Below are 18,115 nucleotides of genomic sequence, written 5' to 3'. Positions count from 1 at the left end.
AGTGAACTACATTTCCCGGCATGCCTCAGGACAGGCTTTCGGTTGCGCAGGAAGGAAGTTGAGAAACTGTCGGGCTGGAGCGGCGGCGGTGCCCGAGTGACGGGCTGCACTACCTTAAGCGTGGTCATGTTTCTCCAGTATTTCTTGAACGAGCAGGGAGATCGGGTGTATACGCTGAAGGTAAGGAGAGGAAACAGGTAGTAAACGAGCATGGGAGGAATGTGGGTGGGAGGAGTGCTGAAGACCAGCTGCCGAGTTGCCTAGCTGAGTGCGGGGAACCGGGAAGTTGTAGAGCCCGCGGCGCTCTCTTTGGTCTGACCATCAAGTCTCTTCTCTTTGCCCTTTTCTCTGTTTGTCGCCTCCCTATTTCATCGCTTTTGAACTGAGATCATTTTCTTTCTCGAGCAGAAATTTGACCCGATGGGACAACAGACTTGCTCAGCCCATCCTGCTCGGTTCTCCCCGGACGACAAATACTCGCGACACCGAATCACCATCAAGAAGCGCTTCAAGGTGCTCATGACCCAGCTGCCGCGCCCGGTCCTCTGAGGGTTCCTTCAAAGTCCTGTCTCGTCTGCCTCCTGCTACCCTTCGGAGACTCCGTAACCAAACGTCAATCCGTGAGCCAAGAAGCCTTCTTACCACCCCGGGTCTTTGGAAGCCAGTCTCTTCATTGCCTTTGATAATGCTTGTGTGAGGCAGTCATGGTGGCATCCCCATTAAAGGGAACAAGTTTGACTTCATATTTTGAATTATTGCCAGGTTATTAAAGATAAAATAACTCGAAAGAGCTCTCATTTTGTGTTTTGGTGGAGGAAAGAATTGATAATTTGGGGGGTTTTTTAAAGCGAATAAGATGAGGGAGGAGAGTACCCCCAGGAGTTTAACAAGACTACTTGGAAGAAAAACTTCAACTACCACTGTAATAGGAATAGAACTGTGCTGGGAGTGATGGGGGAAGGGGAAGAAAGACGGAGACACAAACGTCAACCTTTGCTGAAAGTACTCTGTTGTCATTGAAGTGATCTCTTGCCCCTTTTGATTAAAATTAGAGTTGCTTGAAAAATAATAGACATTGTAGGATGTTGAAAGTGAAGAGACTAGTACCATTCTCACCTCTATGTATAACTTTGATAATGTTACTAAACCTATTTAGTCCTGCCTTTTCTATTTTCTTTCCTTTTTTAAAAATTTTAAGATAAGAGTCTGCCTCTGTAATTTAGGCTGGCTTTAATCTCACTGTGTAGCTCAGGCTGGCCTTGAACTCCGGTGATCCTCCTGCTTCAGCCTCCTGAGTGCTAGGATTTACAGCGTGTGGCACCATACCTGGCTGCTTTTTGGTTTTTTAAGTCTTGCTGTATAGTTCAGGCTGGCCTGGAACTCAACTGTGCAGCACAGGCGGGCCTCAAACTCATGGCGATCCTCTTGCCTCAGCCTTAGCTGGATTTACAGGTGTGTGCCATCTCCTACTTTCTAAGTTTTCTTCCAGCTCTGAAATTGACAGGGTTTGGTGGTGGATCTTCCTAAAGTAGTTATTGTGTTTGTGCAGTTGTGAATATTCATGCCTTAAAGCTTATTTACTGTCCCTCTGGAAATACCGTCAGACTTAGTTTTCTTTCCAGTCGCCTTCTCACATACACCTACCTTTCTGTTACTTTTAGCAGGTAGCTGCTATGTGGACACCCCATGGTTGAGGCATGAGAGATTCAACAAAGGATTTTTGTTGTTTTTCCAGCTACTGTTGAGGTATACTTAAAATTTAAAAAAACTAGGGCTGGGGATTTAGCTCAGTGGTGCTGCCTTGCAAGCACAAGGTCCTGAGTTTGATCCCCAGTACCAAAAAAAGAACTAGAAGTGTCAGGACTTGAGCTTCTATCATAGGGCAACCATGAATGATTCTTAATCACTTCAAGTTAGAGTGATGGTGAGGTAAAATATTGTGTATGGGCATTGAAAAAACATTAGTTTGCTTATTCTTTTTTTTTTTTTTTGGTACTGGGGATTGAATTCGGGTCCTTGCACTTGCCAGGCAGGCGGCGGAACCACTGAGCTAAATCCCCAGCCCTGCTTATTCTTGTTAACTCATTCTTTCCCAGTTTCCTTATTCCTGACTTTTGAATGGGGTTTGAATGTTTTTAGTGCTACTGATTTTAGAATTGCTTTGCTGAGACAATAGTCTTATTCTGCAATCTTTTCATGCTACATCAAAATTTTAGGCTTCAAAAGCAGATGTATGTAAATCAGCACAAATGTGATTTATGTGCCCTGGCCCTGGAATGGAGTAGGTAGGCTTCTCTTGGACTCCGATGAATAACTGCGAAGCAGGAAAGTTGAGGATGGTTGTTGACTGCTGAGAAAACAAAACAAAATCTTTGGGCTTGGTTTATCATTAACAGAACCCTGATAATTTTCAAATAATTCACAGGAATGGTAAAATGAGATATTTATTTATTGTCAAGCAGTATTTATTGGGAGGGGATTGGGGATTGAACCTGGGACCTTCCACACTGAGCTACATCCACAGCCCTTTTTTATTTTTTATTTTGAGGCAGGGTCTTGCTAAATTGCCCAGGCTGAGCTCATGCTTTTGATCCTACTGCCTTAGCCTCCCAGGGTGCTGAGATTACAGATGTGGGCCATTATACCCACCTCCCCAGTCTTTTTTAAAATTTTGATTCAGTCTTACTAAGTTGCCCAGGCTGGCCTCTAGGATTTGGAATCCTTCTGCCTCAACCTCTGAACGTTTCTTAGCTACTAAAGGCAGTGAATGAATTCTACTACTAGTTTTGTGTGTTTTTTTTTTCAATATTGAATGCAATTCTGTATCTTACAAAAACAACAAAAAGAAAGTTCTCTGCCACCACTATGTAGACCTAAATAAAGACTTTTTTTAAAAGACCTTTTTTTTGGTTTCAGGGATCGAACTCGGGTCCTTGCACTTGTGCAGGAGTTGGCAAAACCATTGAGCTAAATCCCCAGCCCTTAAAAGACTTTTAACCAGGAAATACTCTTGGACATTATAGAAAAGACAAACTGGCATACATAGACCAAGGATTTGAGAGATCCCCGGGGTTTTAACATCTGACATACATATATAATGCTTGATTAGTACTCAGACAGGAAGAGGAAGAAGAGTCACAAGGGGTAAATAGATTGGATTTAGGTGGTATACAGGAGTAAATGCAAATAGTTTGTTAAAGAACAAAAAGTGAAATGTAAAACTGCCTTTCTTTAAAAGGAAAGTCTGGTTTGGATTAGCAGCAAGCCTGCCTGAGAAAAAAACCTGACCCTTCCAGAAGGTGGAGTTCTTGTTTCCTTAAGAAAGCTATCAGTCCCAATCAAGAACTGCAGGCTGTATAAAGAATCAGGCTTGAATAGGTTCATTGTGTTTTTGCCTCTGGTGCTGGGGATGGAATCCACAGCCTCAGGGATGCTGAGCAAGTGCTCTAGCACTGAGCTAACCCCTGGCCACAGATATACATGTTAAATGGTAATTTTTCATCTTTTATCAGGCTCCACCCCATCAGGAATCAAACTGAAGACCTTTTGCTTGCCAGGCAGGCACTGGGCCACTAAGCTAAATCCCTGGCCCTGTCAGGCTTTTAAAAAAAAATAGACTTTGGACTTGGTCACTTGATAAAAGATTTCCAGGCTTAGGTTTCAAAACAGTTTTGATCCATTGCTAAGGGTACTACTTAAACATCCCACTTGTGAAGAGCAAGGACCCATACAAAGCTAGGGGTTTCTGGAATTTAGGAATTTTGATCAAAGTTATAGGAAACTTAGAAACAAAACATTGATGAGCCAAAATAATAATAATACCTCTATGCATCAATTAAGCACTAAGCCCTGGGTGCAGTTGCACACATTTGTAATCCCACCATTCAGGAGGCTGAGGCAGGAGGATTACAGATTTGAGGCCAGCCTGGACTACCTAGCAAGGGTCTGTCTCAAAAAGGGAATAGGGGATAATGGGGATGAATATAGTCAAAATACGTTATATGCATGTGCCAGTGTATCGTTATGACTCATTCTCTACTAATATGTACCAATAAAAAATATTTTAGTGCCAGTAAATGTAGTAAAATGTGAATGGCATGAAAGGAAAATCATTATTTTCTCTAGGTCCAAAATTAAAACACATTTTCTTTAATGGAAGTTAAGCCTAGATACCGGGTGGATATATTAAGCTTTAAATGGACTGGAACATAGCTAGGTGTGGTGGCGCACGTCTGTGATCTCAGCGCTCTGGAGGCCGAGGCAGGATTGCCGTGTGAGTTCGAGACCAGCCTGAACAACGTAGCAGGGCCCTGTCTCAAAAAACCAAAACCAAAGTAAAAGGGCAGGAACAAGGGGGACAGGAGAGATGTAGTGTATATATATAGAGAGAGAGAGTGTGTGTGTGTGTGTGTGTGTGTATTTATTTATTTATTTATTTTGTACCGGGGATCGAACTCCGGACTTGTGCTTGCCAGGCAAGCGGGGCGCCACTGAGCTACATCCTCGGCATATAGTGTGTAAATTTGAGGACACTTTTCCAAAGACCTCTAAGTGAAAGTTACAATGAGGGTCATATTTAGATATAAGGTTTAAGGTACTGGTGTTTTTAGAGACACTAATTAGGTAGCTCCTGGGGTCCTGAGGTTAAGGGGCATCGCCTGCCTCAGGTTCCGGCGATCCGCCTTCTCCGCCGCAGGGTCCCGGCTTGGACTGCAACTCCCGTCCTGCCCCTCGCCCGCGGAAGGCGTACGCATGCGCACCGTGTGCTGGCGAGGCGGGGCTCAGGCGCCAGCGGAACGACACCGCCCTCCTGCCTCGGAGGCTTCTCCAGACGATTAGCTTCGAATGAGCAACGCGGAGGGAGGGAAGGGGAGGGCTGCGGCGGCGTGGGCAGAGCCCGCCGGGCCCGGGGCGGGGGGTGGTGAGGTCACGTAACGGCCGCTCCTGCGTCTGGCGGGGGAGGGGGCGACAGCCCTGCGCTGTGCAGCGCGGCCGGGAAACAGTTACCGGCTAGTAAACAACAGCTGCGCGCGCACCGCATCAGCTGGCGCCGGCGCCCGCACCTGCGACCTCCCCCTCCTCTGCCTCGTCGCCCCTCCTGGCCTGTAGGGCCAGCCTGCGTGGCTGTCTCTGCTGGGACCGAGGGAAGAGCGGCGGAGGCTGCCCTGCGCCGGGGCCCGGCAGAAAAGGTCTCCTGTCGGAGGGGTGGCGCGACCTGTCACACTCGAGAGAAGCCCAGCCAGCCTGGCGACGACCTGCCGCGACCCTGCTGTCCAAGGTGTCCTGAGCCGACAGCCTTCTGCAGATCCAGGCACTCCCTGCCAGAAGAGCCGGGCGCGCCACCCCCGCACCTTCTCGGAGGCAGGAATACGCTCTGCCCTGCGTCCTCAGCCTTTTCATTCTCCATCCATAGTGTGGTTATTCCTCCCGTTATGCGTGCGCACCTCTTGCACCAGACCCAAGTGGATTTTCGACCTCAAAGACATCGGGTGGCTCTGCGCACACCTCCTCCCAGCCAGACCTGTGGGGTATTCACCTGATACACAACAGGTGGCCGGGTGCTTATCTTTTTGCGATCTGATCCACGCTCGGTTCACCTGATCAGGGTGGGCCTGCGCGCACTTTACTCAGCTATAACCGTGGGACACTCACCAGATAAAGGAACCTGGGGCCTGGGGAAAGGAACTTCCTGGCAGGAACCTGGGGGTTGGGGGAGGCTTCTCCTGCTGCTGTGAGACCATGGCTCTGCGCCCTCAACTCTGGACCAGGGGACATAGCTAGGTAGCTCTTCATTCTGAAGGAACGAAGTTACACCCAAGATTGGCATCGTTTTTGTTTTTAATGTCTTTTGTTTCTCAAAAACCTTTTTAGCTATTTGTGGTGCATTCTCTAGGACAGTTGTCTTGAATTCTTTTTTTTTTTTTTTTTTTTTCCTGGTACCGGGGATCAAACTCAGGACCCTGAGCTTGCAAGGCAGCCGGTGGAACCACTGAGCCAAACCCCCGGCCCTGTCTTGAATTCTTGAGTAGAAGGATTCTTATTTGGGGCTTTTTGAGGGATGTAAATTCAGGTAATTGAGTTTAAAGTGTTCTATTTTTACCATTAAAAGTAGCTAGCATAGGAGGAAGATTTTTTGCAGCGTTTTTCCTTTTTCTTTGTCAAAAGAAAAGAAACATGCATCCTCCAGAAACTACCACAAAGATGGCTTCAGTTCGATTCATGGTGACACCAACAAAGATTGATGACATTCCAGGTTTGTCAGACACTAGCCCAGACCTAAGCTCTCGATCTAGTTCCCGAGTACGATTTAGCTCCAGGGAAAGTGTGCCAGAAACAAGCCGTAGCGAGCCTATGAGTGAGATGTCTGGGGCCACCACTTCTCTAGCGACTGTTGCCCTGGATCCTGCCAGTGATCGGACTTCCAACCCCCAGGATGTCACCGAGGGTAAGTGGGAACCGGCCAGTAGGATACTTTATTACTAGGTTATTTATCGAGCATGACCATCTACTAGAAGGGCACTTTCCATTCTACAAGAATCATGGAGAAGCAAAGGCCCTCTTTTAGTGGATGGTTAGGACTCTGGAACAATGGTTAGTACAGTCAGTCACCACTGTAGTCATTTTTATTTCTCTTCTTTTGGGTATTTTTGAAACAGAATCTTGCTATGTTCAGACTGGTCTTTAACTCACTATGTAACCTAGGCTGGCCTCAAACTTGGAGGGATCGTCCTGCCTCAGCCTCCTGACTGCTGGAGTTACAGGTGTGCACTACCATACCCAGCCAAAGTAGTAATTTTGGGTGTAAGAAGGTGTATGGCAAGAAAGAAAGTCAATGTTTTGACGTCCTTATTTTTGCCTCCATAAAATAAGGAAGTGGATATTTTTGTTAAATGTAAATAACATAACATGTAATCGTTTTTCAGCATAGAGAATCCTAAACCAGAAAATTTACTGGGTAATATATGTGCTTTCTAGCCTTAAAAACAGTATAAAGCCAGTCACAAGGAGTAGTTATTGATCATATCCTAGTGGCTTTCCCCCGAAGACTTGGATATACATTACAGAAATACTTTTTGCAATTCATATTTTTGTAGAAGTGGTTCAAGTAGCTGAGGTTACTCAGGGTGATGGTGGGTAGCTATAATGTGCTATTCTGTCAAATTGAAGAGTTCTGAAGAGGCTTTTAGGACTTGATTACACATAACTATCACGTTGAGTTTTAGATGAAATGTCTTGAGTGCTATATTGAGTCTGTAGTCAGGGCCGCTTCTGGTTCATATTGAGCACTGCAGACCTTTAGCTTCCTAAACCAGTTTTGTTTTTTTGTTTTTTTCCTAAACCAGTTTTGTCACCTAGTTTGGAAGTTTTTATTTGATTTAGTGGGAGGAGCTGATAGAAAAAGAGATGAGATAAAAGGGAAGTCATAACATTTTTCAGACTCCAAAATCAAGAAGTTTGAGAACTGCTACTAATATAGTTTTGTACCATATAACCTTCATAGTAATAAAACTTTTCTTTAGGAATGTCAAAAACTCCTTAACAATGATATTCTACCCAAGTTTGAAAACTGTAGCCTCAGCCACTGACTTGTGAAAGTGAGGGTGACTTACCAATTTCTGGTATCAGGAAATATTGTTCCTCCTAACCTACAGGGTTCAGGAAACGAGAATGATTTTAGTTCCTTAATTCTGTTTTTTGTTCTTAATGATTTGAGACAAGGTAGATTTGGTAAAGCTTATAGTTCTACAATTCAGTCATCCTTTACTAATCATTTCTTTTATCAAGATACTACAAGTTGATTCCTACAATTAATTTTTTTTTCTTTATTTATTTATTGTGTTGTTTTGAGACAGGGTCTTGTGTAGTTCAGGCTGGCCCTGAACTATGTAGCTCAGGCTGGCCTCAAACTTGCAGTGATCCTCCTACTCAGCCTCCTGAGTGGTGGGATTACAGGCATGCACCACCATAACTGGTTTTTCAATTTCTTGACAAACCTTTGTGTCAAAACTACAGGTTGGGGGCGGGGGATTTAGCTCAGTGGTGCTGCCACCTGCCTGATAAGCGCAAGGTCCTGAGTTCAATCTTCGGTACCAAAAAAAAATATATAGGTTGGAATAAAAAATAATTTATCATTTCCTCTTTCTCCAAATAACTTCTAAATTATAGTTTTAGTTTTTATTCATCAGGCTATATTTAAGTTGTAAAAATACCAGGTAAAGCCTATACCAGTATTTTTTTATTATTGTAATTGTCATTACATAATTTATAGTTGAATTTATTACACTTGGAATTTATATGTTATAGAACTATATTTTTATTCTTTTAAAAAGTGGACTTTTCAGTAATGAATGTTAGACCCAACATGCAAAACAGAAACCTGTCCTGGCTGCTGTTACCTTACCTTTGAGCATTCTTTATAGCCTAGAGTAATATAGTATTACACTATAGGGATAAAACAGCAGGTATATCTAGGTGACACTTACCATTGTTTATGTGGGTTACAGAAGTTAAAGCCTGGATCTTTATATAGCATATTCCTTACTAAAATTTCAGTACTCTGATCTGATAGATGAAAGAGAAATTAGCCCTGCATTAGGTAGCATTTTCCCCTATTGTTGGGGACTTAGTTTCCTGGTGTCCCAATGACCTACTTTTTCTTTTTAATTCTTTATGCATTTAAAAAATTTTTTAAGATGACTGTCATCGTGTAATATATTTTCCCCACCACTAGAGGCAACTAGTTGGAAATATGTTTACCCTTGGCTTTGTATGTAGCTGTGTGGACGCCTTTGTTTGACAGAGATGTAGATCTGTTAAGAGAATCAAGGACTTCATGCTGATAATGTACATGTGTCCCTGGGCTGGATTTAGTATGGGAAAGCAACTTCCTTTTCTGCCCAGACTCTGTCTTTAAGCTCATAATGTATCTCAAACATTGTATGTACTATTTTAATGTTTACAATTCTGTGAATCTTGTGGCCTTTTCATCTTTTTGTGGTTGTGACATTGGTATGATTCTCCTTTTCCCCACCATTTCCATGCCTCCTACATTTCTGATTGAGGAACTTCCTAGCCACAGTTTCTTTTCTTGTTCTATGTCTTTTATTCACATTATATCACACAAAGGATGACATGTGAAATTTTAAATGTTTATTTTGTCTTAATTTTTTCTACTCTTGCCCTCCTGAGTTGATAAAATATAATTTTTATTTCTTAGAAAGCTTCTGTTAGAAGCCTGGTATGGTGGTGCACACTGTAATCTCAGTACTTGGGAGGCTGGCCGGGGCTACCTAGTGGAGTCAAGGTCAGCCTGGACTGCATAGTGAGACCCTATCTGGGAAAAAAAAAAAAAGACAACAAAAAAATAAAGTTTCTGTTACAGTTTATAAGACTATCCATTTGGTAAAATCAAGAATCTTAGCCCTACATTAGCATATGCATGACGAATGCTTTAAAGATATATAACTGTTGAGAGTAGATCCCTCTAGAAAGTGAGTTGTAAAAAGAGGGAAGAGAGTGGCATTTTTCCTTTACCTAAACAATTCAGAAAGACATGTGCAATTTTTATATTCATAGTACAGTATGTTTCTTAAATAATATGCTTTATTTGTTAGGTTTAGGAACAACAACTTAGAGCTGATGAGCAATCAAATTCTGGTAAAACTCATTTAGGGGAAGCGGGGTTGAGACGGTTTCACTGTGTAGCTCAGGCTGGCCTCACACTTGCAGCAATCCTCCTGCCTCAGCCTCCTGAGTGCTGGGATTACAGGAATGTGCCACCATGCCTGGCTCAGACCTCATTTTAATAAATGAGAAAACTAAACCTTCTAGATTTGCAGATTCACATGGTTAGTAACAAAGTAGAGACCGAAGTGCAGGACTCCTGATGTATGTGTGTGCAGGTGTGTGTGTATGTGCTGGGGATGGAACCTAGGGCCTCATAAATGTAAGGCAAGTGCTCTACCACAGAGGTCCACACACAGAGACCTCCTGACTTATGTGTAGTGCTCTCTGTTAAATCATTTTGCCTCTGCTCTTAACATTTTTTCATTTGCTTAGTAACCATTTGATTAACTCAATTTATTGTAAAAAATAATAATGAAGAGCAGGGAACATATTTTTATTTCTTATGAAGGCCCTAATACAACTCACCCTTTTATAATTCAACACATATACTCTGAGACTATGATATATGTATGAGGGTCTGTTATGTACGAATTGTAGGACTATCTAGGTAAGCCATAGTTTTTGTCTTTGAGGAACTCATGTGTCATGTGTACTGGTGACAGTGTCTAGAACACTTTTCCATTTCTTCACCAAATATGAATTGAGTACTTATGGGTCAGGTCAGGCTCTGCACTGGGCATTAAGGATTCAGAACTGAGAAAAAGAATCCATTATCTGTTGTTCTAAAAAGGAAAGTTACTATGTAGTAGAGAAAGCAAATCAACTTTTGTGTAAATGCTAATGTTTTATAGTATAACAATAGAAATATGCAAAAATACAGCAAATGAAAATGGTGAACTAAGGTAAAATGAAAACAGAAGAGCCTAGAGAACTTGAAGTGAAGGACAGTGAAAGATGTGGAAAGATGAAAGAGTAGTCACAGGGTTGAATGTTGGAGTAAACAGCGTCAGAGGTGGGGCATTTCCTCTGTTCACGTGATTTAGTGTGCAGACTTGGGGGTGGGTTTCAGAAGCGGGGTGAAAATAAAACTTGAGTCTCAGTATGTCTTCTTTGAGTCTGGCTGTTACTAGGTTTTTATTGAGAGATGTTAGAGATGAAAAATAACTTAGAGATCTTCTTTGAGCATGTTAGGCCGGCGGCGCTGAAGAGTGGGGAGGTCTTCGTTGTTGTTAGTGAACCTGTGGCGCGTGTGTCTACACAGCCTTGAAGATTAGCCACAATGGCTGAAAATGGTGATAATGAAAAACTAGCTGCTCTGGAAACCAAAATCTGTCATCAAATTGAGTATTATTTTGGAGACTTCAATTTGCCACGGGACAAATTTTTAAAGGAACAGATCAAATTGGATGAAGGCTGGGTACCCTTGGAAATAATGATAAAATTCAACAGGCTCAATTGCCTAACAGACTTTAATGTAATAGTTGAAGCATTGAGCAAATCTAAAGCAGAACTCATGGAAATCAGTGAAGATAAAACTAAAATCAGAAGATCTTCAAACAAACCCCTCCCTGAAGTGACTGATGAGTATAAAAATGATGTAAAAAACAGATCAGTTTATATTAAAGGCTTCCCAACGGATGCAACCCTCGATGATATCAAAGAATGGCTAGAAGATAAAGGTCAAGTACTAAATATCCAGATGAGAAGAACATTACACAAAGCATTTAAGGGATCAATATTTGCTGTGTTTGATAACATTGAATCTGCTAAGAAGTTTGTAGAAACTCCTGGACAGAAGTATAAAAGACACAGACTTGCTAATACTTTTTAAGGAAGATTATTTTGCAAAGAAAAATGAAGAAAGAAAGCAAAATAAAGTGGAAGCTAAATTAAGAGCTAAACAAGAGCAAGAAGAAAAACAGAAGTTAGCAGAAGATGCTGAAATGAAATCTCTAGAAGAAAAGATTGGATGCTTGCTGAAGGTCTCAGGTGACTTAGATGATCAGACCTGTAGAGAAAATTTGCACATCCTTTTCTCAAATCATGGTGAAATAAAATGGATAGACTTTGTCAGAGGAGCAAAAGAGGGAGTGATTCTAGTTCAAGAAAAAGCCAAGGAAGCACTGGATAAAGCCAAAGATGCAAACAATGGTAGCCTACAATGAAGGAACAAAGAAGCGACGTGGGAAGTCCTGGAAGGAGAGGTGGAGAAAGAAGCTTTGAAAAAAATCATAGAAGATCAACAAGAATCCCTAAACAAATGGAAATCAAAAGGTCGCAGATTTAAAGGGAAAGGAAAAGGAAATAAAGCTGCCCAGCCTGGATCTGCTAAAGGAAAAGGACAGTTTCAGGGCAAGAAAACAACATTTCATAGTGATGAAGAGCGTGATGAAAATGGTGCAGCTGGGCCAGTGAAAAGAGCGGGAGAAGAAACAGACAAAGAAGAACCTGCATCAAAGCAACAGAAAACAGGAAACGGTGCCGGAGACCAGGAGTTTAGTGACCGATTTGTTTTTTATTCATCTTAGATTTTAAGCTGCCTTTTGTCTTTGGAGGCTTTTAAAAAGAAAACTGAATTAGGTCCACTTCAATGTCCACCTGTAAAAAAGGACAATTATTTTGTGGTTGTTTTAACTTGTCTTTTTGTTGTTATCCACACACATTTTTTTTAAAATGTGTAGTTCTGTTTGTGTTCACATGACTCAAGTATCAAAAGGAAGATTCTTCCACTAAATTGCCTTTGTAATATGAGAATGTATTAGGATAAAATAACAAAATATATACTATATGAAAAGAAAAAAAAAAGAAAGAAAAGTAACTTAGGTAAGTCACTTCTTTAGGAAATCACTTCCTGCCAGGCATGGGGGTGCATGCCTGTAATACCAGCATTTGGGAGGCTGAGGCAGGATAATCACTGCAAGCTGGAGGCCAGCCTGGACTACATAGCGGGACCCTGTCTCAAAAGAAAAAAGAAAATCACTTCCTCTCTGAAACTTCCTGATTCACCTTTCTTCCCAAATAGATAGGTCTCTATGTCCTTGTATCCATTATCCAGACAATTACTATAGTACCTATATCATTTTATGTTGTTGCTTTGTTAACATAGGCTCTTTTTCAACTGTGCTCAAAGGCTCTTGATCTTGAGGCTAGGGACATAGAATTGTTTGTACTTTGTATGATGTGTGATACCCCACATATTTGTACTCAGTAAATACTGAGTTTAAAGAATTTTCAGCTTAAAATAAAAAGACAGGAATTAAAAATTTAAAATAATGCTGGGGGCCTGGGATTTAGCTTAGTGGTTCTGCTGCCTGGCCCGAAAGCACAAGGTCCCAATTTGGATCTCCAGTACCAAAAAAAAAAAAAAATTGCTAGGCATGGTGGTGCACACCTGTAATGCCAGCACTCAGAAGGCTGAGACAGGAGGATCACTATGAGTTCAGGGCCAGTCTAGGCTACTTAGTTCAAGGCTAGCCTGAACTGCATAATAAGACCCTGTCTCAAAAATCACAAATAAAACTGGGCCAGGGATTTAGCTCAGTGGCGCCGTGCCTCCCTCACAAGCGCAAGATCCCGAGTTCCATCCCCGGTACCAGGGGGGGAAATAACAAATTAAAAATATACTGTGACAGACAAGCTAAACCACCTGTCTCACAAGTGCAAGGTCCTGAGTTTAATGCCCGATACCAAGGAAAAAAAAGCTCTCTACATTATTCAAATATACAACTAGACAAAGTGTCTCTGCTCTAGTATGTATCTTTAGTTTGTCTGTATATTTTTAATTTTTTTTTTTCCCCCCTGCTACCAGGGATCGAACTCAGGTCCCAGCGCTTGTGCAACAGGCGGTGAAACCACTGAGCTAAATCCCCAGCCGAGAGCTTTTTTAAAGAGAAGGTTTTAAATAAAAACTTTTGCTTCTAAGCTGGCTTTAAAGGATGAATAGACATTTACCAAGTGGTTAGGGCACAGCAGCCTTTTCCTTAGGCGTCAGTAGGTCTTAGGTAATATTTATCTACCTTGGAGCCATTCATTACACGTGGAAGTTTAGCCTACTCTGTTGATATATCTGTTCCATATTGTGTTACCAGTAGATATTATCCAATTGCTTATGCTGGGGTTACCACAGAATGATATTTGACTAAGAAACTTACCTGATATTTTGTTTTTCCTGAGAACATGGTTTCAAAATACCAAACATGTTTTTTATGTTTTTCAAGTAAACATTTTTTTTTTGCCCCACACCAAAATAAGTGAATTATTATTGTGCTTCAGTCATAGGTGACTACTACCCTTCCTTTAAGTATATTTTGTTTTGTATTTTACTGAATACTATCTATATTTTACTTTGGCTAATAGTGAATTATATTGTGCAAGGAAGTAAGGTGGATAGTTTTATAAAAATGCATTGATTCAAGCCCTGTGTGGTGGTGCACACCTGTAATCCCAGCACTCAGGAGGCTGAGGCAGGAAGAGTGCCATGAGTTCAAGGCCAGCCTGAACCTGTCTCAAAAAAAGAATTGATTTGTTACCTTCCTAGTTTACCTTATAGTATTCTAAGATACATATCTTTTTTTTTTTAAAGGCTTTTCAGTACCACTTGTCCAGAACATTTTGGTTGTAGGTCATAAGTGTTTTCCTCTCTTCTCCATAATCCATAGGCAGTTATTAAACTTTATAATATACTGCCCCTTATTTTCTTAAAGATTGTCCTTCTTGGTACACTGATCCCATCCTAGGAACCCAGCAGAGCTCTCGGACTGCTCTCAGGAGAAGAGTGAACAAACTGTAATGGACAGATGAATTGACTATGGAGTTAAATTGGATATAGTTTTTTAAAAAATCCCTGTAATCCCAGCTTCTCAGGAGTCTGAGGCGGGAGGAACACAAGTGTGAGACCACTCTGGGTAACTTAGCAAGACCCTATCTCAAAGTAAAATAAATTTTTTAAAGATCTGGATATGTAGTTCAATACTAGACCACTTTTCTAGCATGTGCAAGGCCCTGGGTTCAATCCCAGTACTGTAAAAATAAAAAATAAATACTTTATATCACAAGAAGCAGTCAGCCAAATCCAGAAAATGGGAAAAAAAATTTTAAAAACTGCATTCCTTAACCAGTAAATGGCCTGGGGCAGAAGAAGAGTTCTGAGTGGAGGGAAAGTTGTTACAGATAGAGGCCTATCAACCAAACACAGTGTGTGGACTTGGTTTGGATCCTGGTGTAAACAAAACAACTGTAAAAAGACACTTTGGGGATAACTGGGGAAATTTGAATGTGTATATGCTATTAAGCATTAAGGAATTTGTGATTTCTTAGATATGTTTATGACATTGTAGTACCAATTATAAAGTACATCTCTACAGACACATATTGAAGTAATTAAAGGTGAAGTCAAGGTCAGCTGCTTTCCCTTCTCATGCCCCCTAAAAATGTTGAGGAAAGAGAGACAAAACAAGGGTGGTCAATGTGTATAATTTGTTGAAGGTGAAGTAAAAGGTATATGAGAATTCATTTTACTTTTTTCTTAGTTTTTGTTAATGTTTGAAAATGTCTAATAAAAGCTTTTAAAAGGTTGAATTGCAGTTTTTAAAACTGCTTTAAGACAGTCGCTTTTCTTTTTCTTTTTTTTTTTTTTTTGGTACCGGGGATCAAACTTGGGACCTTGTGCTTTTTTGTTGTTGTTTTTTTGGGGGGGACCTTATGGTTTTGAGGCAGGCGGCAGCACCACTGAGCTAGATCCCTGGCCCATGGCTTTTCTTTTACAGTCTGTTCCAGAATACTCTAGAGATTTGATTAAATATCAATGATTGGTACAATTATTGCATCAACTAATTGACTTTTTTTGTTTGGTACCAGGGATCAAACTCAGGACCTTGTACTTGTGAGGCAGGTATGTTGCCACTGAGCTAAATCCCCAGCCCTCTTGACTTTTTTTTTAAAACTTTTATTAGTACATATTTGCAGTACATAATGATTACACTCACATAGGGAATTGGCACATGTGCACAGCACATCTCAGCTCTTTTTTGTTTCCCCTTTTTTCTCCCCTTTTGTTTTTCCAGCATCAGATAACTTCTTTTGTCTTTAGTGATCTCTTCTATGTCCCAAGCTTTCTCACTGTTTGCCCACATTCTTTCCCTCTTGGTGGCATGTTTCTTGATTTCAGATTCCCATGAATTTTGATAACGCCTTTACTGGAATGGAAAGACATAAAAGAAGGAAGGTACTCCTGGAAACTTAAGAAAAGTCATGATATTCCACCTAAGAGCGCTAGTATCAGGGTTTGTTGATAATGCTGATGTGTAAGGCAGCTTGTCCTGACCTGTGAGGACAGTATGCTGCTGACAGCTTTGGGATCATGGCTGTTTTTCTCTTTGCCCCCTATGTCTAATACATACCTTTGGACTTCCAGGAGCTGTGTGCAGATTGTAAAATGTGTCCCTTTTATGACTAAATTCACGGCTTCAGCCAGAGCAGGACAAGATGAATTTCACTTCATCCTTACCCTGCTCTTCTAGCTGAAAGCCCTTGTGCATGGTCTACACATCTGCACCTGGGGGGCCTAGTTGACTCAGAATAATGAAAATTATATGTGTTTAAGTTTTTGGTGATACGTATTTCTTAGCAGTAGGTATGAAAAGTTGGAGAGCTATATTGTAGGAATTATGAAAGCATTTTATTTTGTGGATGTAAAACAATGTCTTATTTTAATGAGGTTTTATAAGTTTTATAGGTAAATGGAAAAACATGGTATTCTTTTGAAATGGATGAGTGCTTTGGTATATTTTGTAGATCTTTAGCAATTACATTTGAAGGCACCAACGAACTGCAGGGTGTACAATATAGGCACATAGACAGTGTACTTTCATTAATTAATTCTAGAAGCTTAATGCTTGATTTATAGGACACAATATTACCACAATTGTGTAGTTCGGAAGTGTACATGTGTCATATATTTTTCTTTTTATTTTATGAAAAAGAAAACAAATTTTCATAACAAAATAATAAGTGAATAACAATAGTTATTGCACTGTATATCTTTATCTCCAAAAAAGTTACTCAGAGTGTAAGACATAAACCAAAAAGATTCTTACAAAACAAACAGACAGCTGGGCATGGTGGTAGCCAGCTTGGACTACGTATAGCAAAACTGTCTCAAAACTAAAACAAAAAAACAAAGCAAAAAAAAAAGGATAACTGTCAGTTTTTTGGTTTTTGTTGTTTTGAGACAGATCCTAGCTGTGTAGTCCAGGCTAGCAGTGAACTCACTATGTAGCCCAGGCTGCCTTGAACTTGCTGTGATCTTTCTGCCTCAGACTCACGGGCATACACCACCACACCCAGCAATATTTGTCATATATTGACATTTCTCATTTTCAAGTGTATTTTACTTTTTCTTTTTTTTCTTTTTTTGGTACTGGGGATTGAACTCAGGACCTTGTGCTTCTGAGGCAGGCGGGGGAACCACTGAGCTAAATCCCCGGCCTTCCCAGCCCTTTTTTATTTTGAGACAGGGTCTTGTTAGGGTGCTAATTTTTGATCCTCTTGTTTTAGCCTTCCAGAGTGCTGGGATTATTATAAGCTCGGGCCACCATAACCGGCTTACTTTTTTAAAAAATTTAAAGTTAGCAAAATTTCACAACTAAACTTAACAAATTAGTCTAAGAGGCTTTGTAAAACCTAAATATTTGAAGTTATCTTATATGTCCTCGCTGAAAAAAAAAGTAAGAGGTAAATCTTTTTTCTTCTTAAATTTACTGTTTTTGTACTTAAAAAGCACAGAAATAAAAAACAAAAACACTGTGGAAATCAGTATGGAGATACCTCAGAGAACTAGGACTGGAAGTCCCATTTGACCCAGTTATTCCCCTGCTGGGTATCTTCCCAAAAAAATTGAAAGAATCATACCACAGTGCTATATGTGCAGCCATGTTCATAGCAGCACAGTTTGTAATAGCTAAACTTGGAAACAGCCCAAAAGCCCATCAACTGGATACTGGATAAAGAAAATGTTTTTTTAAAATAAAATGGAGTACTACTCAGCCATCAAAAATGAAAAAGTAGAGACATTTATTACTAAATGGATGCACATTGAGGGAATACTCTTAAGTGAAATAAATAGGACACACATGTGCAAATACCAAATAGTTTCTCTAGTGTGAGAAACTGAAACTGTCAATAAGGACTAAGAGGTATAATAGATAATGTGAAATAGGAAGAAAAGGAGCAAAGGGGAAGGGGAAGTGGGAGGGGTAGGGGAAGAAAGAAGGGAATGGAATTAATATGAGAAAATGAAAAAATGGAAACAAAGTCTTTGTAAATAGGGAGGAATGGAGGGGTTGAAGGGAGGGCAGGGGAAGGGGAAAAAATAAGAACCAAGAGAGATTATGTAAAGGTGCAAATTTCCAATGATGAATGTCATTATATTGTACACCTAAAATGTACCAATAAAAGGATATACAAAAAAATTGAACAGGGGTCGGGGATT

General features: G+C 40.7%; 2 protein-coding genes and 1 pseudogene across 6 annotated transcripts in view; all 3 read left to right on the top strand.

The window, feature by feature from the left end:
• The first annotated feature begins 12 nt into the window (after positions 1–12).
• On the top strand, positions 13–788 carry Nop10 (NOP10 ribonucleoprotein). The gene is made up of 2 exons (XM_004864986.2): positions 13–180; positions 409–788. The coding sequence occupies exons 1-2, from the start codon at positions 127–129 to the stop codon at positions 547–549; spliced, it is 195 nt and encodes a 64-aa protein (XP_004865043.1). The 5' UTR covers positions 13–126; the 3' UTR covers positions 550–788.
• A 5,386-nt stretch (positions 789–6,174) lies between these two features.
• Slc12a6 (solute carrier family 12 member 6) overlaps positions 6,175–18,115 on the top strand; it is a 108,377-nt gene continuing 96,436 nt past the window's right edge. For 3 of the 4 annotated variants that reach the window (XM_087207546.1, XM_087207545.1, XM_087207544.1), the window contains exon 1: positions 6,175–6,445. In XM_087207546.1, the coding sequence (XP_087063672.1) occupies positions 6,175–6,445 (271 nt within the window). The remainder of the gene's footprint in view (positions 6,446–18,115) is intronic. The other variant, XM_087207550.1, reaches the window with a different exon arrangement.
• LOC147829029 (lupus La protein homolog pseudogene) lies at positions 6,266–17,879 on the top strand (annotated as a pseudogene). The gene is made up of 2 exons (XR_015449810.1): positions 6,266–6,445; positions 10,889–17,879. The product of XR_015449810.1 is annotated as a lupus La protein homolog pseudogene (transcript).

This window comes from Heterocephalus glaber, unplaced genomic scaffold (assembly GCF_053883595.1).
Source record: "Heterocephalus glaber isolate CG9 unplaced genomic scaffold, H.glaber_assembly_v1.0 deba00000809, whole genome shotgun sequence".
NCBI classification, from domain to species: domain Eukaryota; kingdom Metazoa; phylum Chordata; class Mammalia; order Rodentia; family Bathyergidae; genus Heterocephalus; species Heterocephalus glaber.
This window is presented reverse-complemented; position numbering and strand designations above follow the sequence as displayed.